The sequence below is a fragment of the Thermobia domestica genome, chromosome 2, assembly GCF_964235325.1.
Source record: "Thermobia domestica chromosome 2, izTheDome1.hap1.1, whole genome shotgun sequence".
Lineage (NCBI taxonomy): Eukaryota > Metazoa > Arthropoda > Insecta > Zygentoma > Lepismatidae > Thermobia > Thermobia domestica.
The window spans coordinates 229,630,697-229,650,357 of record NC_137455.1 but is presented as its reverse complement, the minus strand read 5'-3'; the positions used below and the strand labels follow the sequence as shown (position 1 = coordinate 229,650,357).

Sequence of the window (19,661 nt, the reverse complement as noted above, 5' to 3'; positions counted from 1 at the left end):
TTCGTCATATAGTTAAGCGAAGAGTCATAAGTTATATAGTCTCCCAAGGACTTTATTAGCGACTAGCTCCATTTAGTTAATTCCTTAGTCCTCTGACCAAATTGAAATAAGAGCTATCGGTTCCTATCTACTCTTTGGATTTTTACACTGTGACTGCAGGCATTTATCCCATCGAATTACCATTGTGAATTTTTGTTGGATTCTCATCGCAGCAGCCAGGAACTTACGTCGTGGGACTATCCCAATACTACCCCACAGTGTTGACCCCAATGTGCATCATTTAGTGGTGTGAGAAAAGCGCTTATAGTGATCTCGAAAATATAAAATTTTATTCGTGAATATATCTGATAAAGATTTAAAAGGGTGATTGTGTGTTGTTGAGATGTGAAGTGTAACTTTTGTGTTCATTGATGTAGCGTGTTATCCACATCTCTATCATTGTTTCGTGTTGTGATTATTTTCTTCTGCATCATTATTTTTTATACATATAGTGCATCTAATACATAAGTAAATTATTATTTTATTTAATGTGTTTTCGTCCCATGTGTTCATATTGTTTCTGTGTGTCGCGGTTTAAGCAATTGTCTAGATGTCCACGAGGATTTTGAGACAAGACGTCCGAACCTCTCGGTGCTTTATTCTCATTTCATTGTCAAAACTCGAGAACGACCAGGGATCATCATCATAGGTATTCTGCCTCTATTGGCAGGTTACTTGCCGCAGCTGAGAAGCTTCCATGTTCCACGGTCCTCCGCTAACTTCTTCGTCTTCGCGTATGATCTTTCTGTTTTTATATCATCCATTAATTGTCGTCTCCTTCGCCCCCTCCCTCTCTTTCCCGCCACCATACCCTCTAGGACGTCCCTCATGATACAATTCCTTCTTAGACAATGTCCCAACCAGTTTCTCTTCCTAATAATATCTAGAAGTGTTCTTTCCTCACCCACCATTTCTAACACTCTCTCATTCGTTTTCCGCTCGACCCAACTAATTCTTCTCCACACCCACATTTCGAAGGCTTCTAGTCGATTTTCATCACATTTACGCAATGTCCGCCCCATACAGTACAACACTCCACACGAAGCATTTTATGAGTCTTTTTCTCAACTCTTTACTCAAGGTCCCACAAAACAGACTTTTCTTCCTCCTAAAGGGTTCTTTCGCCATTCCTATCCTTGCTTTTATTTCACGTTCGCACTTCATGTTATTACTAAGAATACTACCCAGATATCGAAAACTATTCACTTGTTCTATTTGCTCCCCTCCTACTTTTATATTTGACACAGACCTTCGTTCCAATCACCATGGCTTTTGTCTTTCTAACATTTATTTTCATCCCATATTCTTCAAAGCCCTTTCTCATTTTTTCTAGCATTTTATTGATTTTCTTTTCAGAATCTGCAACAAGCGCCATATCGTCTGCAAATCTTATGCATCTAATCATTCTGCCTCCTACCGAAATGCCATCATCATCATGTAAACTCTTTTTCACTATCTCTTCTAGATAGACATTAAATAGTGTTGGCGAGAGGCAGCATCCTTGTCGAACTCCCCTTCCAATTGCACTCTCTTCCGTCAGTTCTTCCCCTATCCTAACACTTACTTGTTGGTTCATGTATAAGTTTCTTATGAGTCTTCTATCTTTCCATTCCAACCCTATCTTCGTTAGAACTCCCAACAACAATTCCCAATTCACGCGGTCAAAAGCCTTTTCTAGATCAATAAATATAACATACACCTCTTTCCCTTTTTCTATAAATGTTTCACCGATCGCCCTTAATAATCCAATTGCATCTCTTCTGCCCTTGCCTCTTCTGAACCCGAACTGCTCCTCCTCAACTTCTTTATTTGTTCTTTCATATAACCTTCTGTTCTGTATTCGGAGCAGAATTTTAGCTGCATGAGATATGAGACTAATATTTCTATAATCCTCACATCTCTTTGGGTTCGATTTCTTAGCCATCGGTATCATGATCGTTTTCAGAAAGTCTTTTGGCCATTCTCCTATTTCATATATTTCATTGCATAGTCGGAACAATTCTTTCTTTCCCTTGTCTCCTATATTTTTAATGAATTCGATTGGTGTGTTATCTATTCCCGTTGCCTTTCCATTCCTAATCTCGGATATAGCCTTTTCAAACTCATCCCTAAGAATACCAAATCCTTTATCATCCTCGCGTACTTCATTTTCTAATTCAGCATTTAGGCTACACGGTCTATCCCTACTCTCATATACGTCTTCAACGTATTCTTTCCGCCTTCCTATGACCTCATTTCTCTCGCTGACTACCTTCCCATTCTTATTTTCTACTGCCATCATAATACCTCCTTGTTTCCTCCGAAATTCCATAGATTTCACCTCCTTGTACATTTCCTCATATTTCCCAACTCTTTCTAATTCTTCTATGTCCTCACATTTTCTTTTGTAAAACTCTTCCCTCGCTCTGTCTGTTTCTCTTCGTAATTCATTAGTTAACTTTCTGTACATCTTTCTGCCCTCTTCTGTATCAACCCGTATCGACCAGGGAAAAGTTCTGTAATTCATTTTTGTTGATGTTCTTCGATGTTTTAACCAAGTACACTAAGCTGTTTTGAAAGTATCTCAAGGGTTGGACGACAGGAGCAGATCTGGAAAGCGGTTACAGTTAATCATTCTGAAGTCCCCGCTCCACATGTCTCCTCCATCAGGACATCTAACTTCGCTGATTGCCAAGATAGCTATCTTCAACAATTGTCACGGGCGTCTCTGGCAAGGGAAGAGGGGGCACGTCCCCCCAATATTTTGAAGTACAAAATATTCAATATTTTATTCTAATTATTTACTAACGATAGAATAACATATAAGTAATAATATTTTTTTATATTGAATATAATATTCAGGCTGTGGAACGATTATAACAGAGTTCTTGATATATCTCAGGAGATCCGTGAAGGTAAGCAGAAGGGTAATTGGAATCGGAGATAATAAATAGTACACTAACAAGTACCATTTAAATCAATTTCTTTGATCCCCCCCCCCCCCAAATTTTACATGCTAGAGACGCCAGTGACAATTGTTGATAATGATATATCAGGTGATTCCGTTAGTTCGTACCAGGCCTTTAAATCGAAAACGGTCCGAGATACATACAAACTGAAAAACACGTATCCCATTAGTTGCAAAGGACAACAGAGCGAAGTAAAAAGTTTCGTCCCAGGGTCCCAGACGGGGTCCAACTCAAAATTGTCAAATGGAAAGAGGGGTCAAGTGGTATATCGCTTGAAAGCTCTTGTAAAAAGAAAGAAGCTACAACAAGTCCCGATTCTCTACGATCATCCTATGCAAAATGGCAGCGGGTCAAAATGTCATCAAAATTTGCATTGAAAACAATATGGCCACCCCTATAAATCTGAAACGGGCAGCCAGACGGAAAAACTGAAAAACAAAGGTGACATGATGTTCAAAGGACAACAGATCGAAGTAAAAAGTTTCGCCCCAGGGTCCCCCGTAGGGTCGCCGACAGGGTCCAACTCAAAATTGTCAAATGGAAAGAGGGGTCAAGTGGTATATACCTTGAAAACTCTTGTAAAAAGAAAGAAGCTACAACAAGTCCCGATTCTCTACGATCACCCTATGCAACATGGCGGCGGGTCAAAATGTCATCAAAAGTTTCATTGAAAACTATATGGCCACCCCTATAAATCTGAAACGGGCAGCCAGACGAAAAACTGAAAAACAAGTGTCTCATTATTTCAAAAGTGTAACATATCACGGTAACCAGTTCGAGATATCCAGGCAGGGTCCACCTCCAAATTAGCAGTTGTTTGATTGTGCTGGAGGGAAGACCCTGAACATTTTGAACAGCTATATTTCCTTGGTAACATACGTTTTTCGGGTACAATACTGTTCAGTCCTCTTTCGTGACACTACTGAAAAGTGTTGTCTTGTCTTGTCTCGTCTCGTCTCGTAGCCAACACTGGTAACATACACAGTATGGAAATGGAAGCGTTATGGTGGACAGGTAAGCATATTATATTGAAACGTCTAACGTTGTTCTAAGAATTAATTTACCATCGCATACGTACAAAGGATATATCATATTTACCTTGGAGACGGCTGCTGTTCGTTATGTAACAGATGTGCACTTCACACAGCACGTTTTACATCACGTTTTACCGAAATTGTCGTCCATGTACAGCAAGACAACTGTCCAGACGGCGATAATAATTATAGCCCACAGCTTCAAGCTCTGCCTCTCCTATGCTTCGAAATGCGGTCATTATACGTTGCCTCATATATTCTGGTGTAGTGGTCTATTCGTGTAAACAAGCTCCTTGAGTCGACTCCAGAAATAATAGTCCATGCACGTAAGGTCTGGAGAGCGAGGAAGACCCTCTTCCTAACCAACGGTGCGGAAATAAAGTATTTAATGCACCTCTGCATATACGAGCAGCATGTGCTGGACAACCATCCAATTGCATCCACATATTACGCCGCACATGAAGTGAGATGTTTTCCAGCAGTTGCGGTAAATGTTCTGTCAAGAATTGATGGAACAGAGCCGACGTTAAATTTCCATCAATAAACCAGGGCCCAATTACATGTGTTCCAATGATACCACCCCACACATTGATGCTCCAACGTCTTTGTCGGCCGAACTGTAGTGTCCAGTGCGGATTCTCCGCAGCCCAATAATGCGCATTGTGTAGGTTGACATGACCATCACTTGTAAATATTGCTTCGTCTGTCCGCAGCACGTACTACTATGAGCAAAATAAATGACGCGTCTCTTTATTTTGAAGTTTTCTGAAAATATCTCCGTTTTCTTTATATGTTCAAATTTTGGAAGGTTTCCCCAGCAGGAAACGTTGATAACAAACCCGTTTTTAATATTTGTGTTAGATATTAGCTAAAAATAAATAAATTAGAAGCGAAAAACATTAAATCGACCGAAATTACGAGAATTACCAACTCTGCTAAAGTGGGAAATTTTAAAGAACGCGAGGGAATTCTGCAGTTCAACACGAAGCAGCGACATCTATGTAGATTTAATCCACATTTCTCTCAATGACAAACGGAACTTTTAACGAAACATTTCTAATATGTCTTATTATGTGCATTATCTGCAAACTCCAAATATATTAATCTATACTAAGTATTAACGTATAGATAGAGCAAGTAGTGGAAATTGCCTATGGAAAAGGACGAATTAGTAGCACGATCGTAATGAAAAATCATCTTTACCGTAGAACAGGTTCAGTTTGCGTAAGAAAACAAATAGCTCAGTTTGTTAAAGCAACGAGTCTGTATGCCGGAGGTAGCTGGTTCGAACCCCACAGAGGTGCAACTGTGATTATTATTACTGTGGTTATTTTATTTATTTTTATGTGGGAAAGAATCAAATTGTAATATATGTGTAAAACTCATGACGATAAAAAAAAAAGAAAGAAAGAAAAAATGTCGCACTTGCATTAGTGTCCCTAATTTTGTTTGCAAACAGTTTCGTAATTATTTTCCCTGTGCTCACTGCTCACTACATCCTCGCTGGTGCATAATGAATGTTTTCCAGTAAACGTTAATTCTAATTTGGAGAATTTTATAAAGTGTCACAATGTTTATCATTAAATAGTCTTCTATCTACTTTTTTGGACACTTTGATAACAAATTTCCCTATTAAATGTTTAATTTTCCTTATATTTATTTAATTACGGAAAAGTTTTACAATGTATTTGTTTTGAATTGAAATTGTTTTGAATTTACCACATGAGGTAAATAGCCGGAAGGAGGAGAACTGAAGTAGCTGATATTCTACGTAAAAGCAACCAATTTTAGATTGATGACGCTTCTTACCTTCAGCACATAATCTTTACGTTAGAGAGTCAGACAGAAAAATCCTGTTTTTTCCTCCCCTATGACCACTCATCTTAAATTTCTACATACCATGGTTCGTTTCACGCAATTTCGGTGTTCCTCCTAAGACATTCATATAATCATAATAATAATAATCCTGAATATGCCATCCTTAAATAATGTAGTAACATCTTAATTTAAAATGCTTTCTTCAGTAATAATTTGAGCAACCTTGTAGGAGGCGGCACGACGTTTTATTTTGCCCCTCTCATTTCAGTACCCTCGCAACAGAAAGTAATTTCTGATAAGCAGGGCAGACAAAATTATAAGAAATATATTTGCATCATCCTCTCCCCCTTCATGATTGGAATATCACGTAGCATTTTTATTCTACCGAAGATGGCCCTGTGCAGTTAGGGGTAGGTAACTACAGAAATACCTAATATATAGCGCCCCTTGATTGTAATACGAGGGGGCTATATATTAGGTATTACTGTTTCTTTATTTGTTCGAGGGAGCCCCTACAGAACCAAGGGTGACAAAAAGAATAGGAGAAGTGTCTATTGATTCTAGTGGCGGATCCAGCACGGACTCCTGGGGGGAGGCGGTGAAGTGAAAGATTCTTTTGATGATGTGAAACTGTCACAAATTACCACTTAACTAAACTAAACATAATAGTGGGGTGAACCGGAACCCAATTAATTCATATTGATGTAAAATTTTAATTTTGGGCTTCTTATTAAAGTTCTGGTTGCAAATGAGAATTTCAGTCCGAGTGGTCAATGATGAAATCTCCGGGGGCTCTTCGGTGTAGATGTTATGACCCCCGTATGGTAAAAGGCAAAAATATTAAAATTCTTAAAACTTTCAATGTTTTCATCTTTTTTCAAGAAATTTTTGGCTTCATATTAAAATGTTGGTTCCAAATGACAATTTCAGTCCGAGTAGACAATGATCAAATCTCGGGGTCTCTGCAATGTAGGAAAAATAATGACGTCTATATCGTGATCCTGTTGGTGACGTCACGAGTCATGGCCTAAATATAGCACAAAGTAAACGCCAGATACTGTCGGCTCTCGTAGTCGACTGAGCTAGCGCAACATGATAGTAAGGAAAATTGGTTTCGGTGTGGGTTCAAACCCTGCCTAAAGAAAGTTATTATTATTATTTTTGTAACACTTCTTTTGCTAAAATAAGATTAAAAATAATATTCAAAAAGTGATTTAACGATTATTTTTAAAAAGTTTCATTAAACTTCTTTCATTAAAATAAGTTTGCCCCTGTACTATACCGATCCATAGCAAAAGTAGTTGTAGTATTACTAAAAGTAGTAGTAGTAGTAGTAATAGTAGTAGTAGTAGTAGGAATGTGTTAGAATTCAATTCAGCATTCATTAGTTACCATGCGATGTTGCTAAACGTAACTCGCTTACAATGCCTTCTGGCTAGAGCTGAGTGTATTTCGAAAATATGCTTGCTGTTCGGGGTGAAGTTTCAAGATTCAGCATTGACTAGGAGTTTTTAGTATTAATATCCATTCTAACAATATTGGCAGTGGGCAAAAGTTAGCCCGTGTTGAAGCTTTTTGCTCCTCATTTAGTTATTTTACTTTATCATTTAACGAATATATTGAAAATATATTTGTCAGCAGGCACGTATGCAGGAATTTATTTCGGGAGCGGTCCGAATCTATTTGGGGGGGGGCGACTTCAATATTAGGATAAATTACAATAAAAGTTTTAAAAATTGCCCCCAAAATTAGGTTAAATTTACAGAAAAGTTGGGATTTCAGAGGGGATCCAGACCCCTGGACCCACCCCTAAATGCGTCCTTGTTTGTCAGTAACGTTTCTTCATTTTGAAACCCTCAGAAACTTCGAATATATAAAGGAAAACGGGTTATTTTCGATAAAGTATCACTTCAAGGAGACGCGACATTTTTATTGGACATGGTGATACCCCACGTTAACAAGGGCAAGAATTCCTTGCCTTTGGTTCTTTGCCATTGCGCCCTATCGAAAGGTGAGGTTTGTAAAATGTTGGCAAATAGCAATACTGAACAGAACTCCACAGAAATGCATGCTGAACTTTCGTTTATAGCTATCCTTTGGTGATTTGCCCTCAAGGTCAATCGAGTGACAACCCAGTTCCGTCCCTGTTCTTAAGCCGTGTTCGTATTACTTCGAACAGTTTTGACGTATTTGTTTTCCAAACTCCATAGAAACAGACAATCAGGGCCAATCATAGCATACATTTAAGCAAGTATATTTGTCATGAAATTATTACACACATTACCCAAAGACTCTTAATATATGAATCTATACATTTATTTATATAGATAAAGCAAACAGTGGAAACTACCTATCGAAATAATAAATTAACAGCACGATCATAATGAAAAGCATGCCTCGTAATATAACAGACTTCTTTCGCGTAATAAATCGAAACTCAGTTGGTCAGAGTAAATAGTCTGTACGAATTAGGTTGTTAGTTCGAGCCTAATACGAGTAAGAGTTTTTATTACTATTGTTTTTCTCTTTTTTTTATATGAGGAAAAATCAAATTGTGACATCGCGATATCAAATGTATTTGGTTAGGTAACTTTGTCTTAGGTAAACTTTAAATATCAGTAACCGTCGAAATTATTTCACTAACCGATCAGTTACTGAACATTCCAAATACGTCAAACCAGTGGCATAACATGAAGGTTAACATCTCCTCTGCAGCCCCTAGTTATGCGTCCGTACTTTCAGGGACAGACCAACAGCCGGGCCACTGCCCGGGACTCCAAAACGAGCCTCAAAAAGTAAATTTTATAATGTGTTTTCTACTGACTTTTTGGTTTATATTTTCGTAAAGTAGAGGCAATTACATAATCTTTTTCCATTTCGCCATGAAAGAAGAGTGTTTCATAGTACTACGGGGACTGTATCGACAAATGGAGAGATGGCATGTAGAATAAAGAGTGGAGGGGGAGTAAGTATTGTTTGTTTGTTTGCTTGAGTTTAGCGTTCCACGGTTATGCTTTAATGGCCAAAGGAGATGTGGATACTGATTATAGTGGAATCCGAACCACGTTTATCGTTCAACAGTAACCCACCGCGAATTGGACCCGGGACCACAGAAGGCAGGCGTGCTAGCCACTAGGCCAAGCGGGGGAGCGGAGTTCGTATTGTTTATAGCGGGCCATATTCTTTGTGAAGTTTTCCTAGGTAATGAATGTCTTTTTGAAAAATGGATTTAAAATATTAAAAACACTATGATAAAATGTAAAATATAGGCTAGTACTAGGGGAGGAGGGCGCCAAAAAGTCACTTTACCCGGGTGAAAATTTGGCTTTTTAGCCTTGTGCGGTTCCCACGCCACAGGGTTGCGGTGGCGCTATTTACGCCTATGCTTCGAACGTAATTCAATAACTGTTTCAGAAATTCTACCATCAGCGTGGAAAAGGGAATATATATCTTTCTAACAGTTCCATAGATCTTTCACCCATAACACCAGATGCTATTTTTCAGAATGGGCTCTGGCTAAATATAAGGAGGATCTGTTGTTTCCTACGTAAGTTCCTTTCATAAAGTTTGATATTTCTTTAATGGTGACGAGAATAAACATAGTCATCGTTATTAGCTCGACACCAAAAGATCCTGGACAAATCCCTCTAGACCAATGATCGGCAAAAGTTTATTCTGCCTAATTTTATAAGCGACTCAAGGGTGAAACACTTTTTAACGAAAGCAATGCTGTGTATACACTGCCATGCTTCTGACAAAATATAAAGTGTTTTGTAGTCTTTAGACACTTTTCCTATTCTTTTTGGACCCTTGGTTGTGTAGGGCGACCTCGAACAAATAAAGAAGCGGTAATATTACAGTCAAGAGACGATATAAATATTTTACGTATTTCTTTTGTTTACCTAACCATAACGGCCTCTGGTCACTTTCGGTAGAATAAAAATTCTAAGTGATATTCCATTCACTGAAGAAAGGATGCTCTAAATATATTTCTTATTCATTTTGTCTGCCCTGTTTGTCAGAAATCAAATACTTTCTTTTGGGAGGGTGCTGAAAAGAGAGGGGCAAAATAAAATGTTGTGCCCTCCTACATTTTAAATTTTGTTGGTTGCTCAAATTATTACTAAAGGAAGCACTTTAAACTAAGATGTCTAAGGTTACTACATTATGTAAGGGTGGCATATTCAGGAATAATAATAAATAATAATAATATTAATAATAATAACATTATTATTATTATTATTATTATTATTATTATTATTATTATTATTATTATTATTATTACTGTTACTATTATATGAATGTCTTTGGAGGAGCACCGAAATTGTGTGAAACGAACCATGGTATGTAGAAGTTTAAGATGAGTGGTCATAGGGGAGGAAAAAACAGGATTTTTCTGTCTGACTCTCTAACGTAAAGATTATGTGCTGAAGGTAAGAAGCGTTATCAATCTAAAATTGGTTGTTTTTATATAGAATATCAGTTACTTGAGTTCTCCTCCTTCGGGCTACTTACCTCATGTGGTAAATTCAAAACAATTTCAATTTAAAACAAATACATTGTAAAAGTTTTCCGTAATTAAATATATATATAAGGAAAATTAAACATTTTATGGGGAAATCTGTTATCAAAGTGTCCAAAGAAGTAGATAGAAGACTATTTAATGATAAACATTGTGAAACTTTATAAAATTCTACAAATTGGAATTAACATTTACTGGAAAACATTCGTTATGCACTAGTGAGGATGTAGAGAGCAGTGAGCACAGGGGAAATAATTACGAAACTGTTTGCAAACAAAAATTAGGGAGACTAATGCAAGTGCGACAACGACATTTTTTTTTTGGTATCGTCATGATTTTTACACACATGTTATAATTTGATTCTTTCCCACATAAAAAAAAAAATAAATAAAATAACCTTAGTAATAAAAATGACAGTTGCACTTCTATGGGGGTTCGAACCAATTAACTCCGTCATACAGACTCGTTGCTCTAACTAAATGAGCTATTTGTTTTCTTTCGTGAACTGAACCTGTTCTACCGTAAAGACATTTTTCATTACGATCGTGCTACTAATTCGTCCTTTTCCATAGGCAATTTCCACTACTTGCTCTATCTATACGTTAATACTTAGTATAGATTAATATATTTGGAGTTTGCAGATAATGCATGCAATAAAACATATTAGAAATATTTCGTTAAAATTTTCGTTTGTAGATTTAATCCACATTTCTCTCAATGACATAGATGTCGCTGCTTCGTGTTGAACTGCAGAATTCCCTCGCGTTCTTTAAAATTTCCCACTTTAGCAGAGTTGGTAATTCTCGTGATTTCGGTCGATTTAAGGTTTTTTGCTTCTAATTTATTTATTTTCAGCTAATATCTTACACAAATATTAAAAATGAATTTGTTGTTAACCTGTCCTGCTGGGGAAACCTTCCGAAATTTCGAACATATAAAGAAAACGGAGATATTTTCAAAAAACTTCAAAATAAAGAGACGCGTCATTTATTTTCCTCACAGTTGTACATACTGAAAAACGTTAGGTTTGTCCTCAATTTATGGCGGGCCCAATTACAAAACTGGAGGCGCTTATTACGGTTGGCATCTGTTAGCACCTGGCACAAGGAGAGATGATACGGATGGCGTTTATGCTTCCACAGTATACGCAGTACACTTGTTTGACTAATTCCGCGATCCCGGGCAATATCTCTTGAGGATGCATTAGGACGTACTTCGACAGCAGCCAAAACATTAATAACGACATCGTTGTCATCTACAATTGGAGCATGTTTGTGACCCCCATATTGAAAAGGTATGCGCCCTGTTTGTTTCAGACGATTTGCTAACCGTCAAAGTACATTGTGGGAAATTGTCGCTGTGGGAACCTTGCGTTATAAAGTCGGGCTGCAGCTCTATAGTTTTGCCTACATTCCCCTAACACCATTAACATGTCAAATGCCTCCCGTTCGTATATGGCATTGTTCCAATACAATGCTATCTTTAGCCGACGCTGCACTAACACACGATATTAGGGTAGTACGTGTCACCTTCTACAATGAAATGGAAGCCTTCTGACACACACACACATACATACACACACACACACGCGCGCGCGCACACACACACACAAACACACACACACACCCACACACACACAAAACGCAATTCGTAGCGTGTATTACTTTTGCACAGCACAAGTACTTAACTACAATTCGTACTAACGACCCTTCAGCAAACCCTGCTCAACTTACTGTGGAACAAACTGTGTTCCAGCGTACCTCACGTTCGTGCCTTTCAATTCAAGGTTGTCTACGACTGTTTCTCTCGAAAGGCGTATGCTTTGTACAACAAATATAAACCAGCAAACAGCACAATCTAGTTGCAGTAATCGTTATCAAAGATGTGTATGTTTATTCATTTCGGTATTTCATTTGAAGTTATACGATTCGCGACATTAATGTCTCATGAATTTCACTTTTACCCGACGCATAGGGAAGAAAAGGACAGGGCTGGAACCTTGCGTCAATCCGATTTTCGCCTATTGTTACTGAGGAACACTGAGCTTAAGATAGGTATACAGACGAACCAGGCTGTGACATCATTCAAACCTAGGTCGGGATTTGGGGGGAAAATGCATTCTCGAACGGAAATAACACAAGAACGCGGAGGGTCTCAACGTGACACTCGGGGATTGGATAGCACACGGCAAGTCCAGAATACAGATCTATTTATACCGCCGTTTTGGGTTCTGGGCTGAATGCGGGCAAATGGTACAAAACAACATGTCCCAGGGAAATGTTCCGTATAATTGCTGTACCCTGGAGAGTACATCATGGAAACAAATCATCGCGTAGTGCACACAGCCGAAATATTTCGTCCGTTGCAGTAACCAGTCGGGAGGATACAGTATTCAATTTCCTTGATCCCATGAAGAGGCCACCCTAAGAAGCAACATCACAACTACCGACAAACGGCTTTCAAACACACATCCTGTGCGGACACCAAGGTCAAGATCTGGGAAGAGCCCCAGACCTCTTACAAAACAGATGCAGGAAACATTGGTAGAGCATGCTTGTCTCGTTCCACATCTCGAAGAATTCTGTGCAAGCAAAGTGAAAACAGTTGTTTTCTCCCGACCGATTACTGTCATTGACTCAATATTTCGGCTGTGTGCACCACTCGCTGATGTGTTTTTATGATGAACAACACAACAAGAGGGCTACCGGGCACTGTCCAGCAATTTTACCGCCAATTCCACTGGAATATATTTTTTTTTTTCACATTCATTTGAATGCAACGTTTGATGACATTTTGACCCGCCGCCATATTGCATAGAGTGATCGTAGCGAATCGGGACTTGTTGTAGCTTTTTTCTTTTTACAAGAGCTTTCAAGCGATATATCACTTGACCCCTCTTTCCATTTGACAATTTTGAGTTGGACCCCGTCTGGGACCCTGGGGCGAAACTTTTTACTTCGATCTGTTGTTCTTTGAACATCATGTGACACTTGTTTTTTACTTTTTCCGTCTGGCTGCCCGTTTCAGATTTATAGGGGTGGCCATATTGTTTTCAATGCAAAATTTGATGACATTTTGACCCGCCACCATTTTGCATAGGGTGATCGTAGAGAATCGGGACTTGATGTAGCTTCTTTCTTTTTACAAGAGCTTTCAAGCGATATACCACTTGACCCCTCTTTCCATTTGACAATTTTGAGTTGGACCCCGTCTGGGACCCTGGGATGAAACTTTTTACTTCGCTCTGTTGTCCTTTGCAACTAATGGGATACGTGTTTTTCAGTTTGTACATATCTCGGACCGTTTTCGATTTAAAGGCCTGGTACGGACTAACGGAATCACCCGATATATGCGTTTCAAATATAAATAATAATTATCACTCCACTCATGTAATCCTAGTTCTCATTCTTAATATCTGAGGATTTGACATTAAAAAATAAAGCTTAACCTTGTGGCTGTATGGATTTCTAAAAACAAAAATACTTGAACTAAATTTTACTGATCTTGGGTATAACAGGCTAAAATTTACTGTCGTGTCTGGGTATAACAAACGGTTCTGCGAACTGGAAATATTTTAACAACCGGTTCTAGCAAACCGGCTGAATAGCACGATTGAGTATATACACTCGCCTGGAGACCGTATCGTTCAACGTATCCAGATCAAAATTTAAACTTAAGGATTTTCTAAGATTCTTTAGAATTTCTGAGAGTGCTTTTCGAATTTTTCTCCTATCCCTAAAAGTAGGGGTAGTTTACTGAAAACTGAAAACCAAAATTTGCGATTTTCTCTGCAACAGCTCTAACAATTTTGTTTATCTCTTATAAATCAATATACCATTAACATTCCTTAACACATTATAAGTCATTTTTCTAGAAAATGTTCGAAAAGGGTAAGGTATTTTTCGATGATTATTTAATAAACGGCTCAGACAATTTTGTTTATATTTTATAAACAAATATTTCATTTACAGGTGTACAATGTAAGTAATTTCTCCTTTTAAAAAATATTTCTCCTTTTAAGTATTTCATTAATTATCTTATAATAACATGTAAGCCATTTCCTCTCAAACATCCCAGAAGGGTTACTTTGTTCTTGGGGGGGGGGGGGGCGTGAAAGTTCGTCCATCTGCATCTGTTGTTGCCAGTAATGATTAGAGATCAGCACTTGACACATTTTGAGATTCACACATCCTTGAACATTGACATGAAAGCATTACATACAATTTTGCATGGTCACCTGAGTGTACGAGGGGTCGAAACTTAGATATATTATACAAAGAGAAACTAAAAGCACTCCACTTTCATGTTTCTTCGTTTATCCTATACATGCGGTAACCATAGCTCTAGAAGAACGAAGGACTATAAATGCTTTGTGATATACAACAATTTGTATGCCAGAGGTTATCAGTGAATTGCATAAAACAAATCCAAATCGTCGCAACATTCTTCACCACAAGAACGCCTATTCCCATTCAGCACACAAAACTATTTTTCTAGTAAAATTGCCGAATTACTTACTTATTATTCATGCACACTTGATTTAATACGTATGACTTCTTTTTGTTCCCACACATGAAAAATTAGAGGCAAGGTGATCGATGTGTGCCGCCTGAAGCAGTTGTTGACGCATTAAGAACAGCAGTTTCCGAGATGGTTCTTCAGAGTGCTGAAAAAAATCAAACAATCAAAAATAATTTTGACATAGGAGGTCTATTCTTCCGCATTTTATAATAGCGGAACATTAGCCCCGCTGTTTAATAGCAGTTTGCAGAAACTTCTCCAGCAGTCCTCGTAAAAAAGCAAGGGACACTAGGTGGAGGCTACTTCTGTCGTTCTAGTTATTCGTTTAAACTTTTCTTCGACAGAGAGCTCCACCACCCGCTCCAGGAGAGTGACATCAGAGGGAGGTTGACAGCACACAGCGCTAAATGCGTCAAGTCTCAATATTACTGCGACCATTCTCAATAGAATTACTCGTAACACTACCCCATCTTCCGCAGTTCTTAAAGTAGGGACACTATTACAGCAATGCGATTCGAAATCCGCATCCATGCTATGTTTCCAAGTTTCATCTAACTCATGAACGTAAAAATCACAGTTCTCTTCAGTTCCAAACTCGGCTCGGTTTATCTGGCGTTATAGAGAGGTTGATTCATTTCTATTGAACTGAGGTCAAGGTGCAACTGTACCGCGGTTGCGCAACCCATTGCCGTGAGATTGTCACGAAGCAAGCAACTGTATCTCGTTAGTCACGTAGTAGAGCAGTGTGGTTGAGTATAGTCTGATAAACCCAAAACTAATAAAATTGTGGAGGAGTTCCAATGCTAAGTTCACGGCATCGCGCATCGTAGAAATGTATCGAGTGCGTAATTTTCGTGTAGGTCGTACTACTGTGAACCATATGTAGGAATAAACGCAAAGAGTTCTGGGTCTACTACGCTGACGCGAGAAGCTAGAAACGGCCTCCCGTGAAGAGGACCTCGTCCTTGTTGTGTAAGGTTCGGTGTTTGGCATGCGAAAATACCCCCACACAACGTGCAATGGCCAGCAAATGTCGCACATCGTAGGCGACAATAGCAGCGCCATCCACTGGGATCCACATCCCATGGTCGTTCGCAAGAGCAGTGTGCACGCCCTGAAACAATGTCATGTAGCTGAGCGAAAAAGGAACTACTGGAGGCTGCATGAACATCATCTCACCGGTGATCGGTGGAAGTTTCTTGTTACCCTTAATGAGGCGTGGAATTACCTCACAGACTGTGGTAAAGTTCGTGCCATTACATACAGGTCTGTTGACGGAAAAGTCGAAGCACGTTCTTCCTCCAGTGCACAGTTTCCCAAAAGGGTTTATGATTGTGGCCGGTTTCTCGTAAGGGGCAAACTGCGTCTCCGAAATATGGAGTAAAACGTGAAAGTCAATGCTGTGTGCTGCCAGACTCATGACCTGATTCAAATCCCAGCATTGTATGAACAAGACAAATCAGGTTGAACTGCCATCCAGCCACACGATGAAAACATCGTTGGAATTCTATCGTTGTATGAAAAAAGGAGACTGGAATTGCAGCAATTACATTTTTGGACATCTCCGTCAAGAGTTCGGATGCCAGTCCTATGGTCTGTTCTGCTTTTCGACTCCTCAAGTGGCGCCTACACCATCGTCGAGTCCGCACCGTCTCCGGCTTATGAAAATCCTTAAAGAGGAGTGGGATGCAAAACCCATGGTTCAGCTGCAACACAGTCTCCTGCAATGAAAACTCTGATGCCAGGCAATAATCACTAGGGGTGGCCTGCAGATCGAACACCATCGGTAATGGAAACAAAACATTTTCAAGGTAAGTAGCACATTCAAATTCTTCTCAATATAAATGAATCAACCTCTGTAAAAGAACACATTTAAAAAAATGTATCAGTCAATGTACAGTAGAAAGTCGAAAATCCGAACTAATTGGGACCGCAGGAAGTTCGGATTTTCGTAAATGCCATTTAGGCTTGACTCGGAAACATAGCGGGGTACTACCACTCCCCAGTAGGTATTCGAAGAAGTAAAGCATGATATGGAAGCAGTGGTGTTAAATATTTTCTCTCACAAGCCATTACATCCATTTATTACATTTATATATTACGTTTATTCCAGGAAACTATAAAACAATGAAAAAAACATGTCTGGGGTGCCACAGCACCGCACTATGTGTTAAAGTGTATGGTTTTGCCTATGTGTTGCCGGGTTAATTATTCTGCACGGTATTCTCTTTTATCGATATAGTGGTTATACAGTACGTACAATAATTACAATATCGTGCGTAAGGTTAGTTACATTTAATGTTTCTGAAGAACTACTCGGACTACACTAAATTACACTGTTCTTGTAACTCACTCTTAAAACTTAACTTGTATAGGCTTAAGGGAAAATAAAAATATGTATGACAAACGATTACATATGAATGAGCTTTTGTAAAAACACTGACTTCATACAACGCCGACGGACAACCCTATCGCTAGCGCTAAGACAAAATGTAAAGAAGCTTCTAGGGATCGCATTCGGATTATCGACGTCCTACTATATTTGTATATTCTTAATTCCACTTCTTTCTGGGTAATGGGTGGACATGTAATCGTGTGACCTGTATTAAAATCCGTGCCTGCCCTAGACAGTTAAAAAAAAAAAAAAAAAAAAAAAAAAAAAAAAAAAAAAAAACTAGGTCAAAAAGGGGCGTTGCACATTTTCTTCGACTTTTACCAGATTTTCGGAACTCTTTAGCACAATAACTTGAAATTTTGACTAAATGTTTCCCTTGAACGTTAGACCTAAGGTGATGTATAGTATTATGAAATGGCACTTCTACAGGTAAAAAAGGTACTTTAAACCTTTTCTTCGAGTGTAGAACTTGAAATTTGTATAGATTTGTCATCGAATCTTAGGCTGAGTATAGGATGGAGTTTTAGAGAAGTGAGCCTAAGGGGGAAGCAGCCTTAGACTGTTTTTCACTGTTTACCAGATAGATATCCACAACAGCTGGGTATAGGTGATTAAAATTTGCAAAATATGTTTTCCTCATACTCTAGACAATGGATAGTAAAATTCGAAATCTAACAGGACGAGAAGAGGGGATAAACATAGTTTTGATCTAGGAAGTTGAAATTTGCTAAGGTGGAGCCGTGAGTAATTCTACTCCACGGTGTACATAGGTTTATTGTAAAGTCCTTCTTTATTATTACGCATTTCTTTTGAAACGTTCGGCATACAGCCATGAAATTTGTTTACTAAATTTTTTGACATAAAATACGGGACAAAAATAAACGACTAAAAATACTAATTACATTTTGGTAATTTATGTTTGTACCGTACTTTGCATCTCTCATGCGGGAGATACGTACCATAAATATCTCATGCATACAAAATATCAAATATAAAAATATTCGTATACCCTCTAAGGTACTACAGGCGGGAACCACGGAGAGATGTATCGAATAAAATGCTTGGTAGCCAACTACAGTTATCATCGCACGCTACAGCTAATTGCATTGGAAAATTTGAATTATCTGAATTCAAACCGAATGCAGACCAATCTTCCATTCTACCTGTCACGAGTCGGGTGAACGTTTAAGACGAAAAATTTATCACAAATTTATTCAGGAATGGAATGTGGTGGCTCCCAATTGAAGAGACCTTTCTGAAGCTAGTTTTTACTGATTACAGCACCACTTATGACGACTTGAAAAACATTTTCGAGTAACGTTTACTTGTTTTCCTGTAGAATCCGAATCTGAAGTAAAAATTGTGGTCCATATTTAAATGTTCAAAGCTCACACCGCTAATTTTATCACAGTTCAATTTCCTCCTCTAAAATAATATCTTTCTTTTTCAAACATTTCTTTTCTTCATCCGATGTTTACTTCTCCAGATGTGATGCAGTCTCACGTTAAAATACACCATATATATATATATATAATTTTTCTTGTCTTTTCAGGAAACCAACATCAGAGATTTGTGGAAATTACGATGTGTTATCACATTCTTCGGGGTTTACAAGATATTCAACAGAAAGCTGAATCTGTGCCTTCTTCCCCACTGACAATGGCATCAGAGTATCAGGATAAAATATATGTTTGTAATTATCGCTTTATTAGAGACTTTACGAAGGGAGTGGAAGGAGAGTGGATAGTAAATGTTGCAAATCATTTCAAACCAGCAGACTTCATTGCTTAGCGAATTGTTGTATAAAATAAAGCATAGTGGGCATAGCATAGCTTACTGAATTTGTTTTATGTATTACATTGCTGTCAAATCTATAAAACTTTCATTCAGTTTTTATGTTTTGTGTTTTAATTACTTCAAGATGTCATACTTAACTTAAGGGAATACGAAATTTCACTTTAACTTAATGTGATTATAACTATGCACAATCTATCTGGCAGACAATTGTCACAAGTTGAAAAGTGTCCAAGAACTGTGCCGTAAGAGATAAACCGTTTAAGATTCTTCTCTGAGGTCTAACGCGTCCCTAAAATAGTGTTAACAGCGCCTTCCTTTAACCACACATTCATTGTTCCTTTTGATCACATTGCTCCTAAATAATGCTAAAGCATCATTGCTTTTGGCTTGTTTACAAAATTGGAAAAATAGCTTGAATTTTCATGAAATGAGCGTTGAAAATTCAAATTGATCAATATTCTGCCCCTTATAGTTTGAATAGGCGATATTTTGTAAGTCAGTCTGTAGTTTTTAAATTTGTAGAAGATGCATTTCAGACACTGTTAAGATTTTATCTGAAAAAACGTTACAGTACTCTTTCTTTACGA

The 19,661-nt window shown here is 38.2% G+C and overlaps 1 protein-coding gene across 5 annotated transcripts in view; it reads left to right on the top strand.

The window, feature by feature from the left end:
- LOC145678401 (m-AAA protease-interacting protein 1, mitochondrial) overlaps positions 1-19,173 on the top strand; it is a 143,039-nt gene extending 123,866 nt beyond the window's left edge. For all 5 annotated transcript variants that reach the window (XM_081748501.1, XM_081748502.1, XM_081748503.1 and 2 more), the window contains one exon: positions 18,830-19,173. In XM_081748501.1, coding sequence (XP_081604627.1) covers positions 18,830-19,068 — 239 coding nt within the window. In that variant the 3' untranslated portion in view covers positions 19,069-19,173. The remainder of the gene's footprint in view (positions 1-18,829) is intronic.
- Positions 19,174-19,661: the final 488 nt, after the last annotated feature.